General features: G+C 36.8%; 1 protein-coding gene across 12 annotated transcripts in view; it reads left to right on the top strand.

The window, feature by feature from the left end:
• DLG2 (discs large MAGUK scaffold protein 2) overlaps positions 1–22,868 on the top strand; it is an 890,387-nt gene that overhangs the window by 619,360 nt on the left and 248,159 nt on the right. For all 12 annotated transcript variants that reach the window (XM_030950072.1, XM_030950037.1, XM_030950029.1 and 9 more), the window contains 2 exons: positions 7,550–7,694; positions 10,978–11,119. In XM_030950072.1, coding sequence (XP_030805932.1) covers positions 7,550–7,694; positions 10,978–11,119 — 287 coding nt within the window. The remainder of the gene's footprint in view (positions 1–7,549; positions 7,695–10,977; positions 11,120–22,868) is intronic.

The raw sequence follows: 22,868 nt of genomic DNA, 5'->3' as shown, positions 1-22,868 counted from the left end.
AAATATCTTACATAAAAGGAAATCATATAGATGCAAACCCCCCACATTCACCCTCTCCAATGTAATTTCATTAGAATTAATTTAAATAGAAATATTTTCTATACCACTGTGCTTAAATTCATTCTTTTCAGATTTTTACATGAGTAGTTTATTAAGCATCTCAGCCTTCAAGCTGTGATTCACTGCAGTCAGATATAGATGTTTCTCCATTGTGACAATTGTGATAATTTTATACTTCTGAAAATGAGCAGAGGTCATTTGCATTACGTTTGATGTCTTTGTTCTTCTTTCCTTTCAGTCTGGACTGTTTTGCTTTACTAAGTGTTGTCTCCTTTTATCACTGCATGTAAAATGAGCAAAAAAATAATCATTCGAAGTATTGCTCTCCTCTAGTTATGTACTTCCAGACCAAGCTTTTCACTGTTGCACGGGAAAATACTAGTCAGCTTACTCTTTGTGTACTGTAATCATCACATATTTGGAGATTCGTTTACAAGATCAAAACTGTTTCTAAAATTCATGCAGATTGCAGCCATGTTTCTTGGTTCTCTCCAACTAGACAACCTGATTTGTTTTTATCTTCTGTACCTTCAGTATTTTTCTATCATAATTTGTGAATTATTTGTCAGTTCATGGCATTAACTTCATGTTCCTTTATGAATATTGAGTGAAAAAATTAATTACTTTCTTTTGGCAGTGTTTCAACAGAGTATTACCCTTGTCATCTATATGGTCCTACTTCAGCTTCACTGATTTCTTGATTATTTGTTTGAACAGTTCCTCTTTTTTGTTTTTTCCTTCTCAGTAATGCATCCTTTCTTGATCTTTGGTTTTTCCCATCATTCTCTACAGCATTTAAAAGAATTTGTCATCCTTCTGGAATTCTCAGCTGCTGCTGGGGAGCTTTTTTAATTTTCATATCTGTGTTGTGATAATTTTGTGTGAAATGCTTTCAGATCCCAAAGAAAGTGCAAATCAAATTAATATAAATTTAAGAGGTGATGAAAGTGTAGAAGCAAAATAAAAACTAGTATTGAAATGTAAGACAAGAATGGGCCACCTGAGCATTTTGCACCTTGATGACCCTACTGTTATTAAATGCAGATTGCATATAGTGTGTTAGGCCTTTATGAAGATGTATTATGTAAATAAAACATTGTGGTTATTGTGAAATCTGTACAAGGGCATGTTATACAGTTGTGTTTTTGTGGCACTTAAGACTTACTAACCTGAGCACTTGCACAGGACAATGCTCCATTGTACATTAATCTTGAGGTACCTGTTTGGAAAAGTACTGGTGAAAGCATGAGTGTTGAAACCAAAAACTGAATGGTTTTTCTAGGTATATATGAAAGGAAAAGACCAGAGCTCTTCTCTGAAGACTTACAGCTAGGAGAAAAATACTCCCTCACTGTGTTTGGGTGGTAAGGCCTCCTTCTGCTGGTGGTAATGCCAGCAGTGAGAATCCCACTGCAGTGGGTGTCTCAGCTTCTGTCTGCAGTGGAAAGGTGCAAAAGTAAAGCACGTACAGAGCATCACAGATCACCATGGTAATTCAGGGTCAGCTATAGGACCAGACAGGGTTTCTCAGGGATTTATCCAGTTGCATCTCAAAAAATCTCCAAGGATGGAGGTTGCAGGGCCTTTCTAGGAAATTTGTTCTACAGCTCAGCTGTCCTCCTGAGGAAAAGACTTCTGATAACCTGTTTGGCTCTCTCTTGCTTCAATATCTGCCTGCTGTCGCTCATCCTGTTACCACATGTGACTCTGAAAAGCTTAGCTTTGCCTTGATGATCTTCCTGTAAGCACTGGGGGTCTGTTAATAGCTGTCTTCAGAGGAGCCCCTTCTCCAGGCTGAAAATGCCAAGATCCCTCATTTTCTCCTCAGCCGGTCAGTGCTCCATCCCCAGCCATCTCAGTAGCATAGCTCTCAACTTGCCTCCTTCTGTTATCTTTCCTGTAGTGCAGGAGCCAAAACTGAACAGAGTTTCCAGGTTCAGGCTAATGAGTGTGAACTATTGGGGAATAGTCCTTTTCTCATTCTCCAGCCTCTGCTCCTGCTTATCCAGCCCAGGATGCTGTTGACCTCTTTGATGCCGGGACACACAGCTGGCTCATGCCCAGCTTGCCATCCATCAGGAGCCCCAAGCACTTTTCCATAGAGATGCTGCCAGGCTGTCAGTGCCTAGCCTGTGCTATTGATGGGAGTTAGCCTGTGCCAGGAGCAGGATTTACTGTTCCTGCTGAACATCATAAAGTCTTCTTCAAGTCCTTCTTCCAATCTTTGGCAGCCCTGCCTTCGAGTATCTCACAGTGAAATGAAGTGTCACCTCCAAACATGATGCATGTCTCACCTCTTCAAGGTCGCTGCTAATGATAATCAAGAAAAGCTGAAAAATTGTTTCAGTTATTACAGCTCAGATAATAATTACTTTTTTTATCTCATACCATCATCTTACTTTGGACAAGTTATCTGCAGAATGAGTAAATGAGAAATCAGTATAAAACTGGTACTAGCTTTTTACTACTACATGACAACACTAATAGCAAGGCATTTTTCAGGGAAAATGCTAAAACCATTAGGGTTATTATTAATCTTTTATAACTATTAGCTTTTCTAAAATACATCTCATATGCCAAAATACTCTGGCAAGTTTGGGCTGTATATACCCTTGCAAGTTTGGGCCGTATTCTGTTGCTTCTTGCCCCGTATATCAGTGATCGTATATAACAAGAGGTCTAATTTGATTCTGTTTTCTTGATGAAAACAGGAGGAAGAAACAGGAGTCACATTCCTTTTCAGAAATGTATGCTTCCTTTCTGAAAAAAAGGTGGTTTGTTTCTGGTAATTTCATAGGAATGTGGTGGGGTTGTGACTGTGCCATTGTTGATGTGTTCCTTATAGGGTCCCCTACCAGTATCTGTTTCTTTCAGGTTGTGTATGAATGCAGGATCATGTTTGTATTAAAGTGTATAAAATCAGAGCATGTAATTCAAGATGCATCTAGATTAGCATCTAGATTGGTTCTGATCAGAGGTGATTTTTAAAGTGATTTTGGCTGTCTTTGTGGGATTGTCTTTTATAAAACAGCCCAACACTTGTGCAACTAACTCATGAGTCCATGAGTTATAAGTATTTAGTTAATGCAAACAGATTTATATCCTTTGTACAAATCATCCCTCTTCAACACTGGAAAGCATCCCACCTTTTGCAACCTTTTAAGTGAGTGAGTTTTGAAAAAAGCTAACAGCATTCTAGATTTACAGCTGGCAGGTTGCAGGTGTTTACTGGTAAATGTTCACCCAAGAAAATCCACTGTCTGAATGAAAAATTGAATATTACAGACAAGCAAACATTACCACTGGTAAGGTAAAGATCACACCTTATCTCATTCACTTAGTGAATCAAATCTTTCTTAGCCTAAATCAATAGTGGAAATGAACAAATCCCCTTTAATAAAGAAAAATTAAATAAGACAGACTTATTCCTCTGGAGCTCTTATTCTCATATCAGCTTATATTGTTCTCAATGAAATTACTCTTTAGAGCACCTGTGCAGTCATTTTGGGGATTCTAAGCTTTCCTAGCAGCTTTATGGGGCTTTTGATTTTCAGTATGAATCTAGGAAAAGTTCCAAATAAAACATTCTTGCTTAGGTTTATACTTCATTGCCCTGATTATGCTATTTAGGAAGAAAAAAACCACCTCAGTCTTTTTATATCTCTTTGGCATAATTTCTTATTGATTTCCCCATCACTCAAATAGCTTCTTTGATTGGACTTTTATCTTTAATTTCCTTCTCTACTGCTATTTTATTTCTTTCCCTTATTCGTCTCTCGTGTTACCAGTATGTCTTATATCATAAACTTTCTATTTAAGGAAAAAGCTTTCCTATTTTTGTTTCTGCAGATGGTATTTCCATTTTTAAATTTTCACTGCATGTAACTTTTCCAATTAGAAAAGCCCCATTTATTCCATGCCTTTTTTCTTTCTGACTCCTATCCTTTGGCTCCTGTCACAGCATTTTTTGTCTCAAATATACAAATTTGTGACAAAACTGACCACTCAGATAAATATCTTTTTTTTGCATTTGCCTTAAGGGTTTTTTTTTCCCTTAACTAACTGCTACTTAAATTGGCTTCTTAGATCCAGAAAGTTGGCATGCAGTACCCATTCTACCCACTCAGAATTAAGTCAGCCAATCTGCACAAAAATTCAGCCTCTCAGAGGATTGCATGCTATATACACTTTGATTTCTTACTTTGTGTGCATCTCCTACTCTTTATCTTCCTTACCTCTAACTCAACCCTTTTTTTGCCAGCTATATGCAAGAAATATATAAGGTTATCTCTACAGGAGGAAGCAAATCTTTGCTATAATGCATTTATTGGGCCATACCACCAAAAAAGCCAGATTTAGTACTTACAATTCCATCAAGATATAGGCATCTTTTATGGAAGAAATAGCTTCAGAAAGAGTCTCTCTTGGCATTAATCTCAACATAAAAGTCAACTAGAACGTCATATTTCCTGTTATTATCATCATCTCTCTACAATGTTTTAAGGAAAGATGTCCAGAGATTCCTCTACATACTGCAGTCATCTTGGAATTATATCTAGGGGTCTGAACAATAGAATTCTTCTAAGTATTCAAGTTTTTTGTATAGCAGAATACGTACAGACGTCTTTATTTGTGATCATTGTTTTATGGTCAAAAAGTAGAAAATATATTGATAGATGCACATAGGATTGTTAATAGGAATTGTAGACGCAAAGCAAAAGCTGCGTTCTGAAGGAAGTCTGGAAGTGCAAGTCTAAGGTGATGTTGGCAAATGACTAAGGAAGGTGATCTCATCTCCTTCTCTAAGAGCTCCCACTTAAAAGAGACCTTATGACACCTTTGTGAATGAATCAACAAGTCTGTTTGTTTGTTTGTTTTCTCTTGATGTACATTGAGTCTTTATTTCTTTGTTTACTGAGAACTGAGCAATTCAGGACAAAATGATTTTACATAAACTTTGCCGTGAACTCTAGGATCTTTATGTCTATAAAGATAAACATAATGCTGAACTGCATAGATATTAAGTCTTAGTTTAGAATTGCTTGAACTCCTTAAGTCTAACTTCTAGATTTCAGTCATTTGTACAATGTTGGTAAAACACGTGTCCCATAATGTTATTGTCAGAGAGAAGACACAGGACCTGCCACATCAAATGTTTTCTATTATCATACTTTACTTTCTGTTTCTAAAATGGCTTTTTGTCTTCTTTACTGTACAACTGTGACATTCAAGTATCTTGTGATGATTTTTATCAGCTAAATGTATGGAAACAAACCCCAACAAAAACCAAAATCCAACACCTTTGGAAAAGAAGTTGCATCAAGTCAATTTTGTCATATTTTTTCAATTGTGACATAGTTGTTTTTATTCACTTCTCAAAACACCAAAAATTCAAAATCCAGACAGTTCTAAGCTATTTCATTTTTTTGTCTTTTTTTGACTGAGAATATTTTTTTACAGTAGCTGTAAAGTAGATGAGGTGATGTGAGATTTTTTCTACTTCAAAAAAACTTAGGATGAAATGCAAGAAATACCATGTACGGACAGCGTGGGAAAGAGAAAAGGTAAAGGATAGCCTTGTGGTCATCTTTCTAACATGTGTGAATTGTAAGTGTCTGGCAGTTTTGAAATACATAAACAAGAAAGGCATAATTTCAGCCACTTCTTCCTGCCAGCCTATTAATTTAAGGCATTTATTTATTAAAGGTATATGTAAGTTATGGTTCTTTATAACAAGGAAAGATAAAGAAATTTATAGAAGTTAGGCATAAGATTTTTATTTAAATAGAAGACCTGTCAAAATTCAGCATACCCTGTCGGCAGCTCCTTTCTAAGTGTTAGGCTCTATCACTTCCCTTCATGTCAAATTATCATAATATCCCTGCCATTGTCTCTTTTAATTACCTTTAAAACCAAGCCTGAGAATTTTACAGGGGAAAAAAGTTTAGACAGAGTCCTTACATTCAGCAATACTGTCCAATAGAAATAAGTTTTTCTTGGTGGTGATGAAATCATTTGAATATGAAGAGTCCTTCAGTGATTCAAAATAGCTGAATTTCTTTCCAGTTGCCAAACCCTTTGTCCATTGCTTATTGTCACATTCAGGTTTCTGATAATTTATTGATACTAAATTCCCTGGAAATAATATATTTTTCTTTCTGCAATTTACTGTTATATTATACTGTAGTGAGGAGGGAATTCTGCTTTCATCTTGCATAATCTTTAAAAGGAATCCTTGCAGTAACTGTGGAAGTTGGAGGATGGCAATTTAAATGACTGTAAAATGTTTCATATACAACATACACTGTGAAATGTAGGTCAGGGGAACAGGCTCCCCTGCGAAGTGGTCACAGCACCAAGCCTGCCAGAATTCAAGGAGAGGCTGGACAATGCTTTCAGTCACATGGTTCAGTTTCAGGCAGTAGTGTGAGGAGCAGGGAGTTGGACTCAATGATCCTTATGGGTCCCTTCCATAAGGGCCCTTCCAAGGCGTTCTGTGATTCTGTTATTTCTCTTGTCTTATGCCACATGCCTGAAACCTGGATCTACACCCTTTATTTTTTTCCTCCCTATTCTATAATTTCTCCATTCAGGACATTTATACATTTTGTGGCAGGGAACATTCACGGTTTTGTTTATAGGAGGACAACCTATTATTGATAATCTGTTAATATGGTGGATTTATATGTGAATAAATTTTATATGCCTCTACAATAAGCCACTTCAGATGCTTTTCTTTTGATTTTCTTTTTGTGGGAGTAAAGCATAAATAGGCAAAGCTTTCTGCCACCATTTCCTTTATTACTTTATCTGTAGTCTTCTGCTTCTATCCTTGCTTAAGTGTTTTTCTTTTCTAAAAAAAGCACAGAGCTAGTACAACATTCTCTTACTTTTTCAATGTCTTTTTCCTGTGCTTCCAGAAAACTGACAAACTTTCACAATGAAAAATATCTTTTTCCCATCCTGAACTGCCCTTTTTCAATTCCTGCACCTCATAGGTATTCTATATGCCATTTTTTCTCTCTCCTTATTTCAGTTGTCAGTGTCGTATCAGTGATGGAAAGATTTGGGTGTGTTGGGTATTTCTGAGGTCCCACCTATGGAGGCTAAGAGATTAATTAGGAAGTTTATTTTGTTAGGTCAAATAATGTAGACAGTTTCTGTAAGTAATGTGGTGCTATTAATTTACTATTAAATACAATTTTATATTGGTGATTATACCAGTAGCAGAACATCACAACTTTTTTTATTGTCAAAACCAAGTACCTTCTTGAGCCATTTAGATTCTGTGTATCAGTATTGCTACATCAGTCTTTGAACATGCATGTGCTAAGAAAACTGTATTTTCTTCCCTGCAGCAGAATTGCTTCTATAATCTTTAGTGCTCTTCGTTTACAGCAATGTTCCAAACATTTTGAAAACTGCAAGGATGTATCATTTTTGTGTCTATTTCTGCATTTCAACTCACCTTTCTGATTTCTCCTCTAAGGTAAATAATTACAGTTTAGAAGAAGTTACCCATGAAGAGGCAGTAGCAATACTGAAGAACACATCAGATGTAGTGTATCTGAAAGTTGGAAAGCCCACCACCATTTACATGACAGATCCATATGGCCCACCAGATATTACTCACTGTAAGTGACTTCTGCAACTTATTTTACAAGAGATATTTCAGTTTGTCAGATGATTGTATTTTTTCATAGCTTGTTCAAAGTACCCCATTAAAGTTTATGAAACAGCTTGGAAGGCTACAAAAATGAAATGTTTTTTGCCACCTAAGAATGCTGCGCTAAAGAAATATTGCAAATAATTTAACTCTGCTAAAGTGTTTTTGCAGCAAAAGTAGCAATGTAGAAGATATATGGCTGTGCTGGTTCCAATTAGCCATTGTCCAAGTGATCAGACTGAACTGTAACTCTTGAGAAGATTACAGCAATAAGTACATGCAAATGCATTTTGTAATATGATTAGATTTGTAGCCTGGAGTCCTCTGTCCAGTGAAAAATTGGAACAAGCAGCAAACCATCTTGTACAAACTTAGTAGAAGCCTGAGGCAAATCTATCTCATATTTGAATAAAATATTTTACTGGAATGTAAAAATCTCTGCTCTACTTACAAAACTTTACCTATTTTCTGTGGCTATCCGGTGAAGTCACAGAATGGTTTGGGCTGAAAGGGACCTTAAAGACCATCTAGTTAAAGTCCCTCTGTCATGGGCAGGGACACCTTCCAATAGACCAGGTTGCTCAGAGCCATATCCAGCCTGGCCTTGAGCACTTCCAGGGATGGCATATCCATGGCTTCTGTGTTCCAGTGCTTTATTACTCCCATAGTGAAGAATTGATAAATCATTGGTCCACTTTGCTTTATTTTCAGTCTGTCCATTAACTTTATATGTGTTCATCAGGATATTTTTTTTCCAGAGGACCAAGGCCTTATTTGCCCTTGCATTCAATGCACATTCTGTTGTAGGAAAAATTTGTTTAAATAATACTGTAAAACTCAGTGAAGTATCTCATAGGAAGGGAAGATGTCCTCATTTAAAAAGCAACTGATTTCAATCAGTCTGTCATATCCATGCACTCAAAAGCATCTAGGCTCAGTACTCAAGTAGAAAGATGTGCATCCAGGTGCATCCCCAGCACTCCCTGAGGTGACCATGTAGAAGGGTTGGTGGCTGGCTGTGGAGTCCTTATTTATATATATATATATATATATATATATATATATATATATATATATATATATATATGGGGGTTTTTGTTGGTTTGTTTTTTTTTTTTTTTTATGTTGACAACCTCCTTGCTGGAGTGCTTTTTGGACCCTTAAGGAGATGACAGCAGTAAGGATCTTCTGTCTCTGCCATCTCTCCCTACTATGCATGTCTTTAGGATTTACTCAGATCTCTGCTGGCTCCCTGTCTGAGTGTCCTAGGCTTCAAACTAGTCTTTATCTCCCACCACTGTCTTTTAATGGCTTGAATATTTGTTTGAGTTTGGGTGTAGGCTTTCCTGGCAAGTTGCATGTAATTATGTTGAGTGTTGATGACTTATTGATGAATCTAGCTTTATCAGTACATGCCATTCCTATACCCCTCCTGCCACTCCTCCTGGTGTCAATACCCAGGCATTTCCATTCCCTTGGCATTCACAGCAATCTTAACATTTCAGCTGCACTCTTTATACCACTGGTGCCTGTTAGTCTAAACAGTTCATTACTGAAGACTCCCTTTCTTCATTAGTTGTTCATTAAAAACTGTCTGCCTTGGGTTCAGCTGCCAACAGGGACCAGCTGCACCATTCAGCAACTGGATGGAAATACAATTTTTGACTGGAGCTTCAGCAGTCGATCCATACTCATCTTGATTTCCTGCTAATAATTCTGTGGGCACTTAAGGCTAACTAAAAGTGGGGAAATTTACTGAGGGCAGTAAATGCTAAGGCTTTAAATTTTTCTGCACTTTTGTAGTGTTGCTGTTGTGAACTGACAAAGTTGAGGGAAAAGCTAAATATCCCAAATCCTCCTTATTCAGTCTGTTCCATGAAAACAGAAGGGAAGGTTTTGTAACATGCGTGTCAGTGGTATGCTCAGCCGTGCTGAGGATGCCTATTTAGTTAGCAAATGTTACAACAGATGGCAATCATGTTCAGTAGCAGCCTGGTCTGGGTCTTAGCAAAGGCCAGGAAGTAAAAATGCTAAACGCCCCTATCCAATCTTGAGCTTTATACTTTCAAAATAATAATTTTGCAGTTCTAAAACAATGTGGTTTATTATGTCAGATTATAGATCAACAGCATATGAGAAGACAGAAACAATTCCAGGGGGAAAGGAAAGGTTGAAAAGATTTGCAGTAGCCCTTCCCAAGCTGTTGGTGCATAGGAGATTCATTTATCCACAGGGAACCTTTCATTACACCTACATGTTCAGAGCATTTCAGAATGCATAATGGCCTTTCCCTGTAGAGAGATTTTGCTTTGAAGCATTCTGTATCTTAGCATCTGAAAAAAAGACTGAAACTAATACTAGAAAGTTTAGCTGTCTTCTTCTCATGAGAAAATTAATCACAGGTCATTGCAGAAGCATGTAACACTGCTTTTTCTATTTATCCTTTCTTTTTTTAATTAAATTAACTAGAGATAGAATACAACTGTTACTGCATCTCTCCAGTCATAAATGTCCCAGATAACTTCAGAATAGCTAAAGGCACACAGACGACAAACCCTGCAAACCCAAAAAAATAAGCAGACAACACAGTAATTTAACTTTCATCATTAATCATTATATGTAAGATATTTGCATCCATTTTCCATTTTAAGTATGGAGATTTACCGTGGTCTAAATACCATCCATGTTGATACTGAAATTTCAATTATATTGGGGATTTGGACACCTGTAGTGGATCCCGGCTTTGAATGTATACATAATTCTTGCACACATAAAATTCCTGCTCTTATCCTCCATTGAGTTCTTACTATGTTACTCCCATTACTGCAGACTGGAGCCAAAAAGAGTGCTTTTAATCTCATTCTTTCCTAATTGCATTTCCTTCTGTTAGTCCTAAGTGAAGAAAATGTTTCCTGTCTCTCAAACAGGAGACCTATTCAGACTCCCTCTTCAGGAACTAAAGATCCTCTAAAGAGTGAATCCCTGCAAATAAGCCAGCATCATTATTATTATTGTTGTTATTATTGTTGTGTCGTTGCTGTTGTTGTTGCTGCTGTTGTTGTTATTTTCAGTAAAACTCCAGCTGTTCATTCTTTGTTGTTATATTTTAAGCTCTCTCAAGCCAGGATTGTTTGTTTTGATCTTATTTACAGCATTGAACCATGTTCTTGGTAATTAAATTTAAAAAATTATGTTCTTTTGCTAATGAAACATGGAAGTTGCTGACTAGAAATGTTCATTTTTACCATCAGCTTATTCTCCACCAATGGAAAATCATATACTCTCTTCTGGAAACAATGGCACTTTAGAGTACAAGGCATCCCTGGCCCCTATCTCCCCAGGAAGATACTCACCCATTCCAAAGCACATGCTTGTGGAGGACGACTACACCAGGTCAGAGGCTTCTCTTTGCTCCCTTTCATGCAATTATAAAGGACAAAATCAAGCATTCAGTGCATCTCAAATAGAATACAGCATACTGCAGATTTCTATTCAGACTTTTTTTTTTAATAATCCCCAAAGAATTGTGACTACTATATGGATGTACAGTAGAAGAATTGTATCCGTGTAGTTAATTTCAAGGTAGAAGAGACACAGAGGAAAATGCTGGGAGGGCTCTTTTATTTCTTGTTTTAGGTGAACACTGAATGTCGCTGATGAGACAGTGTGTATTTATGTTTTTGTTTGAAGAGCACTACCATTCATCTGGAAGACAGAAGTTGTTCAGTTCGGAAAATGAGCCCTCATTATAATGTCTAATGCCACAGAAAATGAGAATTTTTTTTTTTTTTTTGTGCTAGGAGGGGGCTGTTCTGATCCCCTAACGTGACTTGCTGTGCTTACAAGTCAAAGAATCTCATCCACTTACGTATTCATCAGCTTCATAACCCACTAATTTGCATTTCATTTTTCTTGTTGCATGTGATTACTATCTTAAGCAGCTTAACTTGTTGGATCAGACAGATTCAGAGTAACTAAATCATGATACAGTGTTTAATCAGGACATAAATATGTGGAAACCACACCTTTCTTCCCTGTCTTGGTTAAAAGAGTTTCTCTTTTGTTTTGATTGAGAATGCAAAGCTGAAATTGATTTCCTTCAATTTATAAGACATTCAATTAGGATGAATTTTCTCTGAATGGCTTCAAGAAGTTACATTTTTAATTAATAGTTAAACATTGATTTCATTAAATCTGCACCAATGTTTTTAGCTGGTCTAACAATTATCTCATAATTTCTCAAATACCCATGTATTTGAGAAATACAATAGGAGAATACCAATATTGGGAGAATACCAAATTTGGGTATTTTCCCAAAATTGGGAGAATACCAATATTAAAATATCTGGGTTGCAGTGATGAAGGCTTTGTCAATTAGCTTGTAGGGCTGAATGGGCATCTTCTATAATGAGATGTCAGCACCACTGTTGCAGAGAAAGAGTTAGAAAAGTTTAAAAAACAGCAAAAAAATTGCAGGCTTAAAAGTAAATAATAGCTAAGGACATCGTGAAGTCACAGAAAGTGAAGGGATTAATTCTAAAAAGGGAGATAAGCAGTCCTGGCAATGAAAAGACCATTTAAACATTTAGAATGTTTGTAAAGTGACAAAGTATTGTTAGTCCTGTTTCTTTGTCATCGTGTATCTGGCTCTAACTTTCTAGTTACTTGTGAAAAAAGAAAAAGAAGAAAGAAAAGAAAAAACAGTCATAGAAGGAAAGGCAGTGACACTCTTAGCCCAATAGTTTAGCAGATATCCAATAAAAAGCCTATAACGAACCATGCAGGATATGTATTCAAATTAATTAGGATGTCCTTTTGACCTTTTTTTTTGGGGGGGAAGAAAGATGCACTCCCATGCTATTTTCAGACTGGTTTTAAACAAGTTAGTTGTACTGGTTTCGCCCCTGACAGAAAAATGAAATACTGGCAGTCTGTTTCTTGTCTGAGGTATTCACAACAATGTGCATTTTGCATTATTGTGAAGGAAAAAAATGAATGTCTAGAGAAGCTCTGTATATTCTGTGAAATACTGCACTCCTGTGTTCTTTTTCCTGTCTGGATTTCTGAATTAATATGTTGGCTAATGAAGGCCGGATATCCAAAATCTTCCTGTGCCATTGGCATTATGGACAGGTGCTGCTGACTCTACGAGCATGACCTTTTGTTGACAGTGTGTGGCACCGGCAGAAATAATGGTGTCAAGTGACAGGAGCAGGCTCTGAATGCCACAGCAGAAATCAGATGGAAATCTCATCTTTCTGAGCAAGTGTTAACTCTGACCTATTGAAAAGGAGGAGGCTATTATGAGCTTCATTTTATTAGTGATAATAGTCAATATGGTACATCAGGAAACGAAGGTACAAGGAGAAAATGAACTTAGTCATAAAGACGAATCACTCTTCTTACCATTACATTTCCTTGCTGGAGATGCACATACATCTGAGAGACACCCAAGCAAGAGCCAAAGACCAGTTTTCTTCTCTAACTACAATGACTAAGAAGCTCTGACTTTAAAAACCAAATCATTTAACCCTTAAATGCTGCTGAGTTGGTTGTTATTTTTTTAATGGCCATTTATCTAATTATTGCCTATTGATTCAAGTGGGGCTACTGAAATGCAGCAGTTAATTCTCACAGTCATTTTCACAGCTATAAACTCATAATAGTGAATGCACTCTTTCTGTTCAGTGCCATAGGATTTGCTGATGAGTCTGCCATTAAGATAAAAAGATATTTGTGAAGTCTTTGTTGCTGACCAATTCAGAAAATCTTTTGGGAATTCAATTATCATATTGATAACTTTAGTAAAACCTATAGATGCTTGATTGCAGCATTTACAATTAGGTTGTCTCACATAATGTTTTATAATTAAGATGTTTGCCAGCTACTGCAGTGCTATCCATTCAAACTACCTGGTTCTTGCTGTAATAGGTTTATCGGGCTAATTTACATTGTGCTCACATAAGGAAATTTATTACCCATGCAGTCTTGCAACACTTTTGGCAGATTTTCATTTGTGCCAGCTAAAAATATTTGGAATGGTAACTTTTGCGCTAAAAAAGGCTTTTGCAATTTTGGAATTCTCTGTACAAGTGATTTGAGTGAGGCAGATGACAAACTTTCCTTTAACTTACTTGTGATAATGGATCTATCAGTAAGCTTAAATGATTGAACATTCAATTTAATTTTGCAACTTCTTCCTGCTGGTTTTATATTTCTTGTTCGTTTGTTCCAATTCTAAGGTTTGGGGTTTTTTTAACCGAAATGCATCTATTTTGCTTAACAAAAATAAGTGTTTCAATTGATAAAAATTTGTAATTTTTGGTCTGATATTGAATCTGTGTTGAAAAAAAATCAGTCTATATAAAAAATAATTGTTCAGTCTATATAAAAAATAAACTAATCTGAGCACAAGGGATAGAAAAGTAACAAATCATCTTCAGCCATAAATTTTAATGAAGCTGAAGGTTGTCTCTTAATTACTGAACTTTTTTAAGTTGTGTGTATTGTTGGTACAAAATACTAACAGCGATGGGCATATTTTACGTCTTGATTTTTTTGGATTTATTTTAAATTCATTTAGAATGGAAAATTTGGCTTCCTGTATTTTTTTTTGTAGCAATTATCACCTTTACAAGTTCAGGTTAGTAGAATATGGGATCAAAAGCGGATGAAAACTATGTCTAATAATTCTATCAGTACACATGGCAAGTAAAACACTGCTTGTTTTAGTTTCTAGTAAGATTAAATTGTCGTGCAGGCAGTGCAGGGGATTCATTGATTGTGTTCCTGACTGGTCCCTGATACTGCTGGAGGGGAGAAACAGGGTTTGTGGCAAGGGTGGTGGTAAATAACAGCTGGGATCAGAGTGACCACGAGTTGGCTTAGTTCTTGATTCAAAGGATATCTGGAAAGATAGTCAGCAAGTTATGACTGTTAAGATTTCAGAAGAGCAGACTACAGCCTTTTTGGAGAGTTGCTTAGCAAAATCTCTTGGGACACTGCCAAAGAAACACAGGGCCCATGAAAGATGGACGGTTTCTAAATAAAACTTACTGAGAACTCAGGAGGGAACCATCCTGTTGAGCAGAAAGGAGGGGACTCAGCAGAAGGCCTTCATGGCTGAGCAAAGAGCTTTCTGATGACCTACAATGCAAAATACAGACAAGCATTACTTGACTGCTTGACTGCTGACAAAATTAGAACGCTGATTGATTTCAGCTCACATTTACCTTCAAGGATCATAAAGGACAACAAAAGTGATTCTGCAGATGTGTCCTACTTTAAAAAATTTGAGGAAGGAAAAAGGTGATGAATAGGAGAGAAGCTGATGTAGTGACAGATAATATAGGAAAAGCTGAAGTACTGAACAACACATTTGCCAGGCGTTTAAGGGCCCGGAAAGTAATTGGAATACTCATCAGAGATTGACTAAAAGCAGTTTATGTGCTTGTCCAGACTGGTTGGCTTTCCTGATGAAATTTCTAACTTGCTTGGATGAGGGGAGAGGAGTGTCTGCCCTTCACAAAGCAGTGCCACAGCACAGGTGCTGCCTTGAGCAGGAATATCTGAGGGAAAACACAGCTGACTCCAAAGTCATACCTGACCCATGTCATAACTCCCACTAAATGTGCATCTGGGATCTGCTGTGCAGCGCATGGTAATTCCTTTTCTCCACTAGCTATCATGGGGAGTGGCTGCAAAGGTATTTCTCACACCTCTTCTGTGGGGAAGAAAAGCTGTAACACGGGGAGCACCCTTTAAAACTCTTCCAACAGCCTCTCATTCAAACATGAGAAGGGTTGGATGAACAGCTAATCAGAAAAGAAGTATGGTTTGGAAACCTTGTGGATAGCATGGATTGTGGGTTTCTCCTGGGTTGTGTGCTGTATTAACTTGCTAGTTATCCTTCTCCCAGTATGGCTATGCTCATTTGCATGCAGTGGTGTTGCTAAGGCTTTTGACCCAGTCACCTACAGCACGTTTTGAAAGCTGAGGAAGAGTGGAGTAAAAGAAGGCACTGAGTTGGGAACTGACTTAACCAGTAGGCTCAAAGGGTGATGATGATCACTTGGCGTGTGTCAAGTGGTCAGTGATGAGCAGAGGAGCTCAGGGATACCTAAGGCGTCAGTGAATGTCTTCATCAATGACCTAGATCATGACACACAGTGCACCCTCAGCAAATTTCAAGAGGATAAGAAATTAAGAGGGAGTGGTTAACATGACAAATGGCAGAGCTGTATTCTAAAGGGCTCTTGATATACTTGAGGACAGCAGAAACCTCGTAAAGTTCAGTAAGAAGTCTGCATCTCAGATGGAAGAGCTGCACACACTTGTGCAGGCCATGAACATCTGAATTGCAGCTTCACTGAAAATGACCTGGATGTTACTGCAGACACCAAGCTGAACATGGACCCAGAAGTGCACTCTCACTTCTAGTCAGGTAATCAGCATCCCAGGCTGTCTTTGGAGGAGCATGGCCAGCAGAAGAATACGTTCTTTTCTAAAAGCCTTTGACCAGTTCCCATTCTTTGACTTTAGGAGGGTTGTGGAGAGGGCCCAACGTATTCTGAGAGCTCTAAATCACGTGGAGATTGGATGGGTGTTGAGGGCGCTGGGGCTTATTTAATGTTGTGAAGAGGAGATAAAGGGAGAATCTAAGAGCACCCTCAGTAGCAGAGATGATGAAACCAAACTCTACTGAGTAGAGAAGCACCAATGGCAACAGGCACTGGTTTTGGATGTTTTGATTTCAATTTCAGAAGAAATTAAAACACAAGATGGATAGAATAGTGCTGGAATACTACTTGCTATGAAGGGCTCTGAAATATCCACCATTTGAGATTTTTAAGCATTGGCTAGGTAAAATCTAGTGCTGTCAATAGTCCTGATTCAAACACAAGACTGGATCAGATGTCCTTTAGAGATGCATTCCAACCAAATTTTATATGGTAGTAGTAAAAAAAAAAGATATTTTTTGTTTTTGTCATTTTGTGGAACATGTGTTACTAACACAGCAGAGAGAGATGTTACCATTTTCTCTTTAGCATATTTCTGCCTTCCTATTTTCAGAAATATCAAAATTATAGCCTATTAAAGCCTAAAAATCTTGTGGCTTTAAGATGTTAATTTCTTCTGTCTTTGATGAACAACAACAGGAAAAGTCCCATAAAAATCAAGAACTACCATCTTGAGTTTTTACTTCTTTTTTAGCTTCAGATAATGGTAACATCAAACTTCTGTGCTTCAGCTGATAAAAAATTCACTTTAAAATTTAACTCTGGCTGGATATTAAAGATTCATGGATGAAAAAGCTGAGTTATCTGTTTTGCTGTGTAAAGCATGTTTGATTTTTTTACATGCATTTTTGCAAAATAGCATTTTCTGGATGTGGAAGAGGTGCTGAGAATTGGATGGGAGAGAAAAGAGAACCATTAAGTTGAAGTCTAAGGGGATGTGTTTTCCCTGTATTGAAAGTAGTAGCATTCATCAACTATTTCCTTTTTACTTATGTAAACCTGCTAGTTGAATTGACAATGTTTTATGGAAACACTTTTAAGTTTCTGCTGATGCACAGATTGGACCTTCCAGTATTAAACCATTACCACAAATATTACGGTTTGACTTATAGGAGCACATGTAATTGTGAGCTCACAACAATCATTCACCATGCCTAACCCAAACTCAGCGTATTACCTCTACCCTAAAGAGAATAAACGATATGTAATAGTATGGGAAGACTAATGATGCCTTTTATTTATTCCTCTTCTTAAATAACTTGTAAATTTAGCAGATTAGATGTTCAAGTTAATATTGTCATGCTTGGCTGTTGCCTGGGGCTGGATTTTTTATCTAAGGATAGCAAAGGTTTTGTGATTCTTTTTCTTTAAAATTTAGTGTAAAATGCTAAATTAGCTTGTTCCTAAAGTCCTTTTGATTAACCACCATTATTATTAAATTAAATTGCACTTATTTTTAACCATACCAGTATGATGATTTAAAGGATAGAGGGAGAATTACGTGACTTAGTTCATGTTCTATTCTATTCTATGTTAGAAATTGCTGTGCTATTATATTTTAAATACCATAATATTCCATATATATGTTCAGAGTGCTAAGTTATAGGAGCTGATGAAACGGAATACAGAGAGTATTTCTAATGCATTTATGAAAAGCTACGCAAAAGTCAACAAATGCAAGTCTTTGGGAAAACCCCAGTTCATTTATCCTCCAAAACTTATTTGATATGGGTTTTTTTCAGTAGAACACTTTCAGATTCTGTACTCACACTGCAGTATATCAAAGCTTCTCACAATTTTTTCATGCTGACTAGATTATTTTTAAAAGCCTGCATGACTGAGCACAGCATTAAATGGCCAAAGCTAGTTTCCTCTCTACTATTTCTACCATGCCTTTCTGACCCAGGAACATGGTCAGGAGGGATTCTGTTCTGTGCCCTGAATGCCCAGTCCTGTCACATTTTAATATTGAAGAGACTGGAGGAATGGGGGGAGTGTGTTTAGCGAGGGATAAGCGTGCAAATGGGGGAAAACTTGTCACTGGTACGTGAGGATGGAAATCACAAGAAGAGAAGACTGGTATTTAATCAGGTAAGAAGACTTGGATTTGGAAAGGGAATTCAGGACAAGACAGGACATAACAGAAAAATAGGTGAAGAGGCATAAAGAAGCAGTGGAGAAGGGATTTCAGGCCACTGAACCAGCAAATCCCTCAGAGGGTGACACGTGATGTTTGGGATAATCAGTAGTTGCACAAGTACACTGGCCAAGGAACAGAGATACAGAGCAGGCAGGAAAAGTTGCTGATAAGATGCATAGGCCATCTCCCTCTAGAAAAGTGGAGAAGCACCCAAAGTTTCTGGGGTGTGCATGATGTGGGTGTGATCCCACCAAGCAGTCTGTCATGTTAGTTCATTGTCCGTCTGTCTGTCTGGAGGATGCCAGCCTGCTGGTGTGACTGGTTACTCACTGTCTCTCACAAGCAGGGTTCTCATCTCTTAATTGTTAAGTTGGTGACATATTGAATCCAATATGGTATCCCAGAATAGAATTTCTTCTTGATTTGGTCTTTGATCAACCTAAGAAATTTTATTTTTTAAAACCAAAGTTAATTAAAAGAAGACTATTTAAATTACACATTAAATGTTCAGTTTAAAGGGAAAAAAGAGTTTATCTACATAACCTTAAATTGCATCCTTGGTGAAATGCATTCCTTAGATTGAAGCTTGAAGTTGCTAACTTGCAAATTGACTATTTTATATTTTTTGTAATTAATACACAAATTTAATCTTAAACTAATTGTTAAACTTTACAGATGCATAATTGTCTGCCTGAAGTAAGATTTCATTTTGTTATCCTAATTTATTTTAAGTATAATAAATCTTGACTTGAGAGAATAATTTATGTAAAAGTAAAAATTTAGTCATTATCAAGTCACGGATAATCTCTTATTCCTGAGCTATCCTTGCATATTTAAATAGGCCTGTGAGAGATCCCCAAGTAATGGGATTTGACTATTTCTAATACAATAACTGGCAGCTACTTAGTACTTAACACTTACAGAAAACTAATCAAATTTTGGAGTATGCTTTAGTGCTCATATGGAGATTTTTGAAATGAGATAGTTGGATTGGCAGTGATAAAACACAGAGAAATGGTCAGTAGCCTTCCATACTGCACAGAGGAAAGGATAACCTGAAGTACATATGAAATATAACATGGACATGGACCCTTCATGCAGCTCTTGCCACTTGAGAAAGACACCTTGGGGTGACTGTGGTTAGTTCTGTGACATTGTCAGCTCAGTACTCATGGGCAATCAAGAAGGCAATTAAGAATGAAAATAGGATCTGATAGGAGAGGACAAGGGTGTGAAATATAATGGTTTTAATGGTTTTCTCTGTGAATCTGTGGTGCATTCAAGTATTGAGTCCTACATGGAGGCAACTGAAAAAAACCTCAGAAGAGGGTGAGCAGGGGTGTAGCATGGCTTCCAGGGAAAGATAAATAACAAATAATTCCAGTATAGAAAAAAGGTGTCAGAGAGAGGCAGAGCAGAGATCTGCAAAAGTTGCCATGGCACAGAGAAGGCAACAGGCAAGGACTAATACCACTTATTAACAACTCAGATACCGGGAGTTTGCAATGCATTGTAAGTTTAAAGTATGGCAAATAGAAGGTTATTTAAATGTTACCCTAGGTTATGAATGTGCAACCAAGTAACAGGCTTGGAGTAGACAAAGGTAGAGATTTTTGGGTATGTCATCATCAGTTTGTGCACAGGGAGTTGTGAAGCCTAAGAATATAAAAATGTTCAAATATGAATGAGAATAATTGCTGATTCATGGTGGACAGGCCTATTGACTACAGGCTTCTAGGATTTAATTTCTGGTCTGTGTGATCCTCGCTGATTTTTGGCAGCTGAGCAGGTGAGGGCCATTCTTTGCTGGTCCCTGTTTCCTGAACAGTCACTGCAGGGCTCTTGGACCTTTGGTCCGACGGTCTCTCCATTCCTGTGTGAAACAGCCTTCTTTTCCATCACTGCAACAGAAAATCACTGCTGATTTTTTTTTCAAAATTAAGCAGTCATTTAATTTCCCTAATTCCTTACGGTTAAGAAAAATAAGTGAAGAATTGGGTGTAGAATATTAGAAGTTCTAAATTCTACTTATGCATTCTTGTAGTCCATTTCATTTGCAAACTTGATTAAAATGTTAAAATAGTACTGTTAAGAGGAACAAGGCAATCCTTAATCTTCATGACTGTGCTAAAAAAAGCACTTGTTTTGCAGTTAAAGAAATCTTCAAGGCATATGAAAACAGCAGTTAATAACTGAAAAGCTGCGAAATTATTAGTTTTAGAGTTTCCAGAAAGAACTAATGTACTGTACTTCAGGTGTTTTCCTCCAGCTCTTCATAGTCCTCCTCTGTCTTTCATTTAGTTGAAATAAACATGTCATATGAGGGATTTGGTCTCATTTAAATTGCCAGGGCACAACCTATGAAATAAAATCAACTATAAGTTCTAATTACCCTATTGAACAGTAAGGTATGTGGTTCTTCTAGAAGGTTATATGACTAAGTAGCTCAGTCAAAGGACATATATATAAAAATCACGGGCTATTAGAAATGGAAAATTTGTTTGTCTTAAATTGCCATTGATTTTTCGTTCAATAGTGAAATACTTAAAAAGTTCTTTGTCTACTTCTCAGCGACATTATATTAGCAAAACTAATGTGTTAAATGTCTTTATGGAACTTGGATACAATTAATAATTGCTATTCAAAAACAACAACAAAAAATTGTAAACTTTTAGCAGTGGGAGATTTATTTTCTCTCATATTGTTTCCTGGCTATAGCTCTGCATACTTAATATGTTGTGAAAGCTGAGCTGGTTTCTTTCCATATCATAAAAGGTTTTAAAATGTTTTAAAACCTGAAACTGTTAACATTTAATGTGCTGTGTGTTGGCATTTGATCCGTACCAAACAGGATTCCATAAAAAAAAAAAGTTTTATAAATTGAAGACCCTGCATGATGATGAGGGGAGAATGGTTTTTAAAAATGCCATTCTTTTATAACTTCTGTTCCACAATTAAGTCAGCCTGAAACAAAAAAACAATGATGACCTAATCAAGGAATAATAAGGACTGCAAACAACAAGGAATATTCGCTTTACACAATCTGTTATGAAATAAATAAAACCAGTGTTAGATCGATTTTCTACTTCCCACTGTTACTGTTGTCTTTTCCACCAATTAGTTCTACCTTTCTGTAAGAATTATGCCTCGCTGCTGTTACGTTTGTTCTGAATGACAATTCCAGCTTTCAGCTTTTTTTTTTTTTTCCTTGCTGGAAGAGTGACTCTCTGCTGTTCATGTTACCATTTAAAATCTTACCTTTGGCATTAAGTGACTTGATTCTCTGTCCTGTGAGTTGAACTCTCTGCTGGGGCATGTTCAAGCCATGCTATGCTGCTACTTATATTTACTACTTACATTTTCTGTTGCCTTCCTTTACTATTGTGTGCTTTATTCTTAGACTAATGTAGTTGTTACTGTCCATCCAGACCTAGTACTTGCTGCTCTTATTTGTCAGAAAGCTTTGTTTTTACCTCACTGATAAAGACAGAGAACTGTGATGCCTGTTTGTCACTAAACAAGCAGTGTAAAGGCAGAAGAGGAGCAGATCTGACTAAGAAGTTACAGCAGTAGTTAGTTGTTTTTCAGAGTAGATCCACATTACATAATTTCTCTTTAAAAGAGATATTGCAATTATCAAAGATAAATACAGTAATATTCGCAAATTTGGTATTTTAAGGTGATGTTTTATGCATAGGTATTGACAAAAATGAAGATAATGGATAAAAGAAATTCAATAATATAGTTCTTTATTCTTCCTCAAAAAAAGTTTCAAAAACTGCTTAGCATTTATTTTTAAATTAAACCTGTGAAGCTATACTTGCTGTATCTGAAAGGGATGCAATTGCACATAAACTGCAGTGAATTAGAGCTTAAATAATATATATCTAGCCTTTACACTTTTCTTAAAGCATGCTAAGTGGCTTGCTACATGTTTTTAAATTCATTTGAAGAATTAGTGCATCATAAAGTAAGGCCTCAATGTTTATGTTCAGTTTGGCTCTTAATTATTCTTGCAAGAAAAGTTGAGGTGACCTTGGCTGTATTTTTTCATAATGGCACATTAAAAACTCTTTCTAAATAGCATTCTCATTATCTCATGCTTTGAGAGAGGACAATCCGTCTCTGTCATAGCACTGGAGAAGATGTGCGAGACAGGATTTATCATGTGGGCTGATCCCTTTGGAAAGAAGTCTTTCTTCTTTCTGTGAGGCGAAATATAAATGGCACGAGAAAATGCTGCATTAGAACAATTATTTAATAAAGCTGGGTGGTCTTCATAATCTTCTTCTTTATAATAGGGTATTGTTTTTTTCTAGTAGGTGGCTACTATTGTAGTTAAGTACAAGTTTGCCATAGAGAAAGTGAAGAATGAGGAGGATATTTGAAGACAGGCTGTTGCAGCAAGTATCTCAAATTACTTTTTATGATTAATGGAACACAGTTTTTATGAGCAGGACACTGATCTGCCCTATATCATTTT

This window comes from Camarhynchus parvulus, chromosome 1, assembly GCF_901933205.1.
Source record: "Camarhynchus parvulus chromosome 1, STF_HiC, whole genome shotgun sequence".
NCBI classification, from domain to species: Eukaryota; Metazoa; Chordata; class Aves; order Passeriformes; family Thraupidae; genus Camarhynchus; species Camarhynchus parvulus.
The sequence above is the reverse complement of the archived record's forward strand: the minus strand, read 5'-3'. Positions and strand labels throughout refer to the sequence as shown.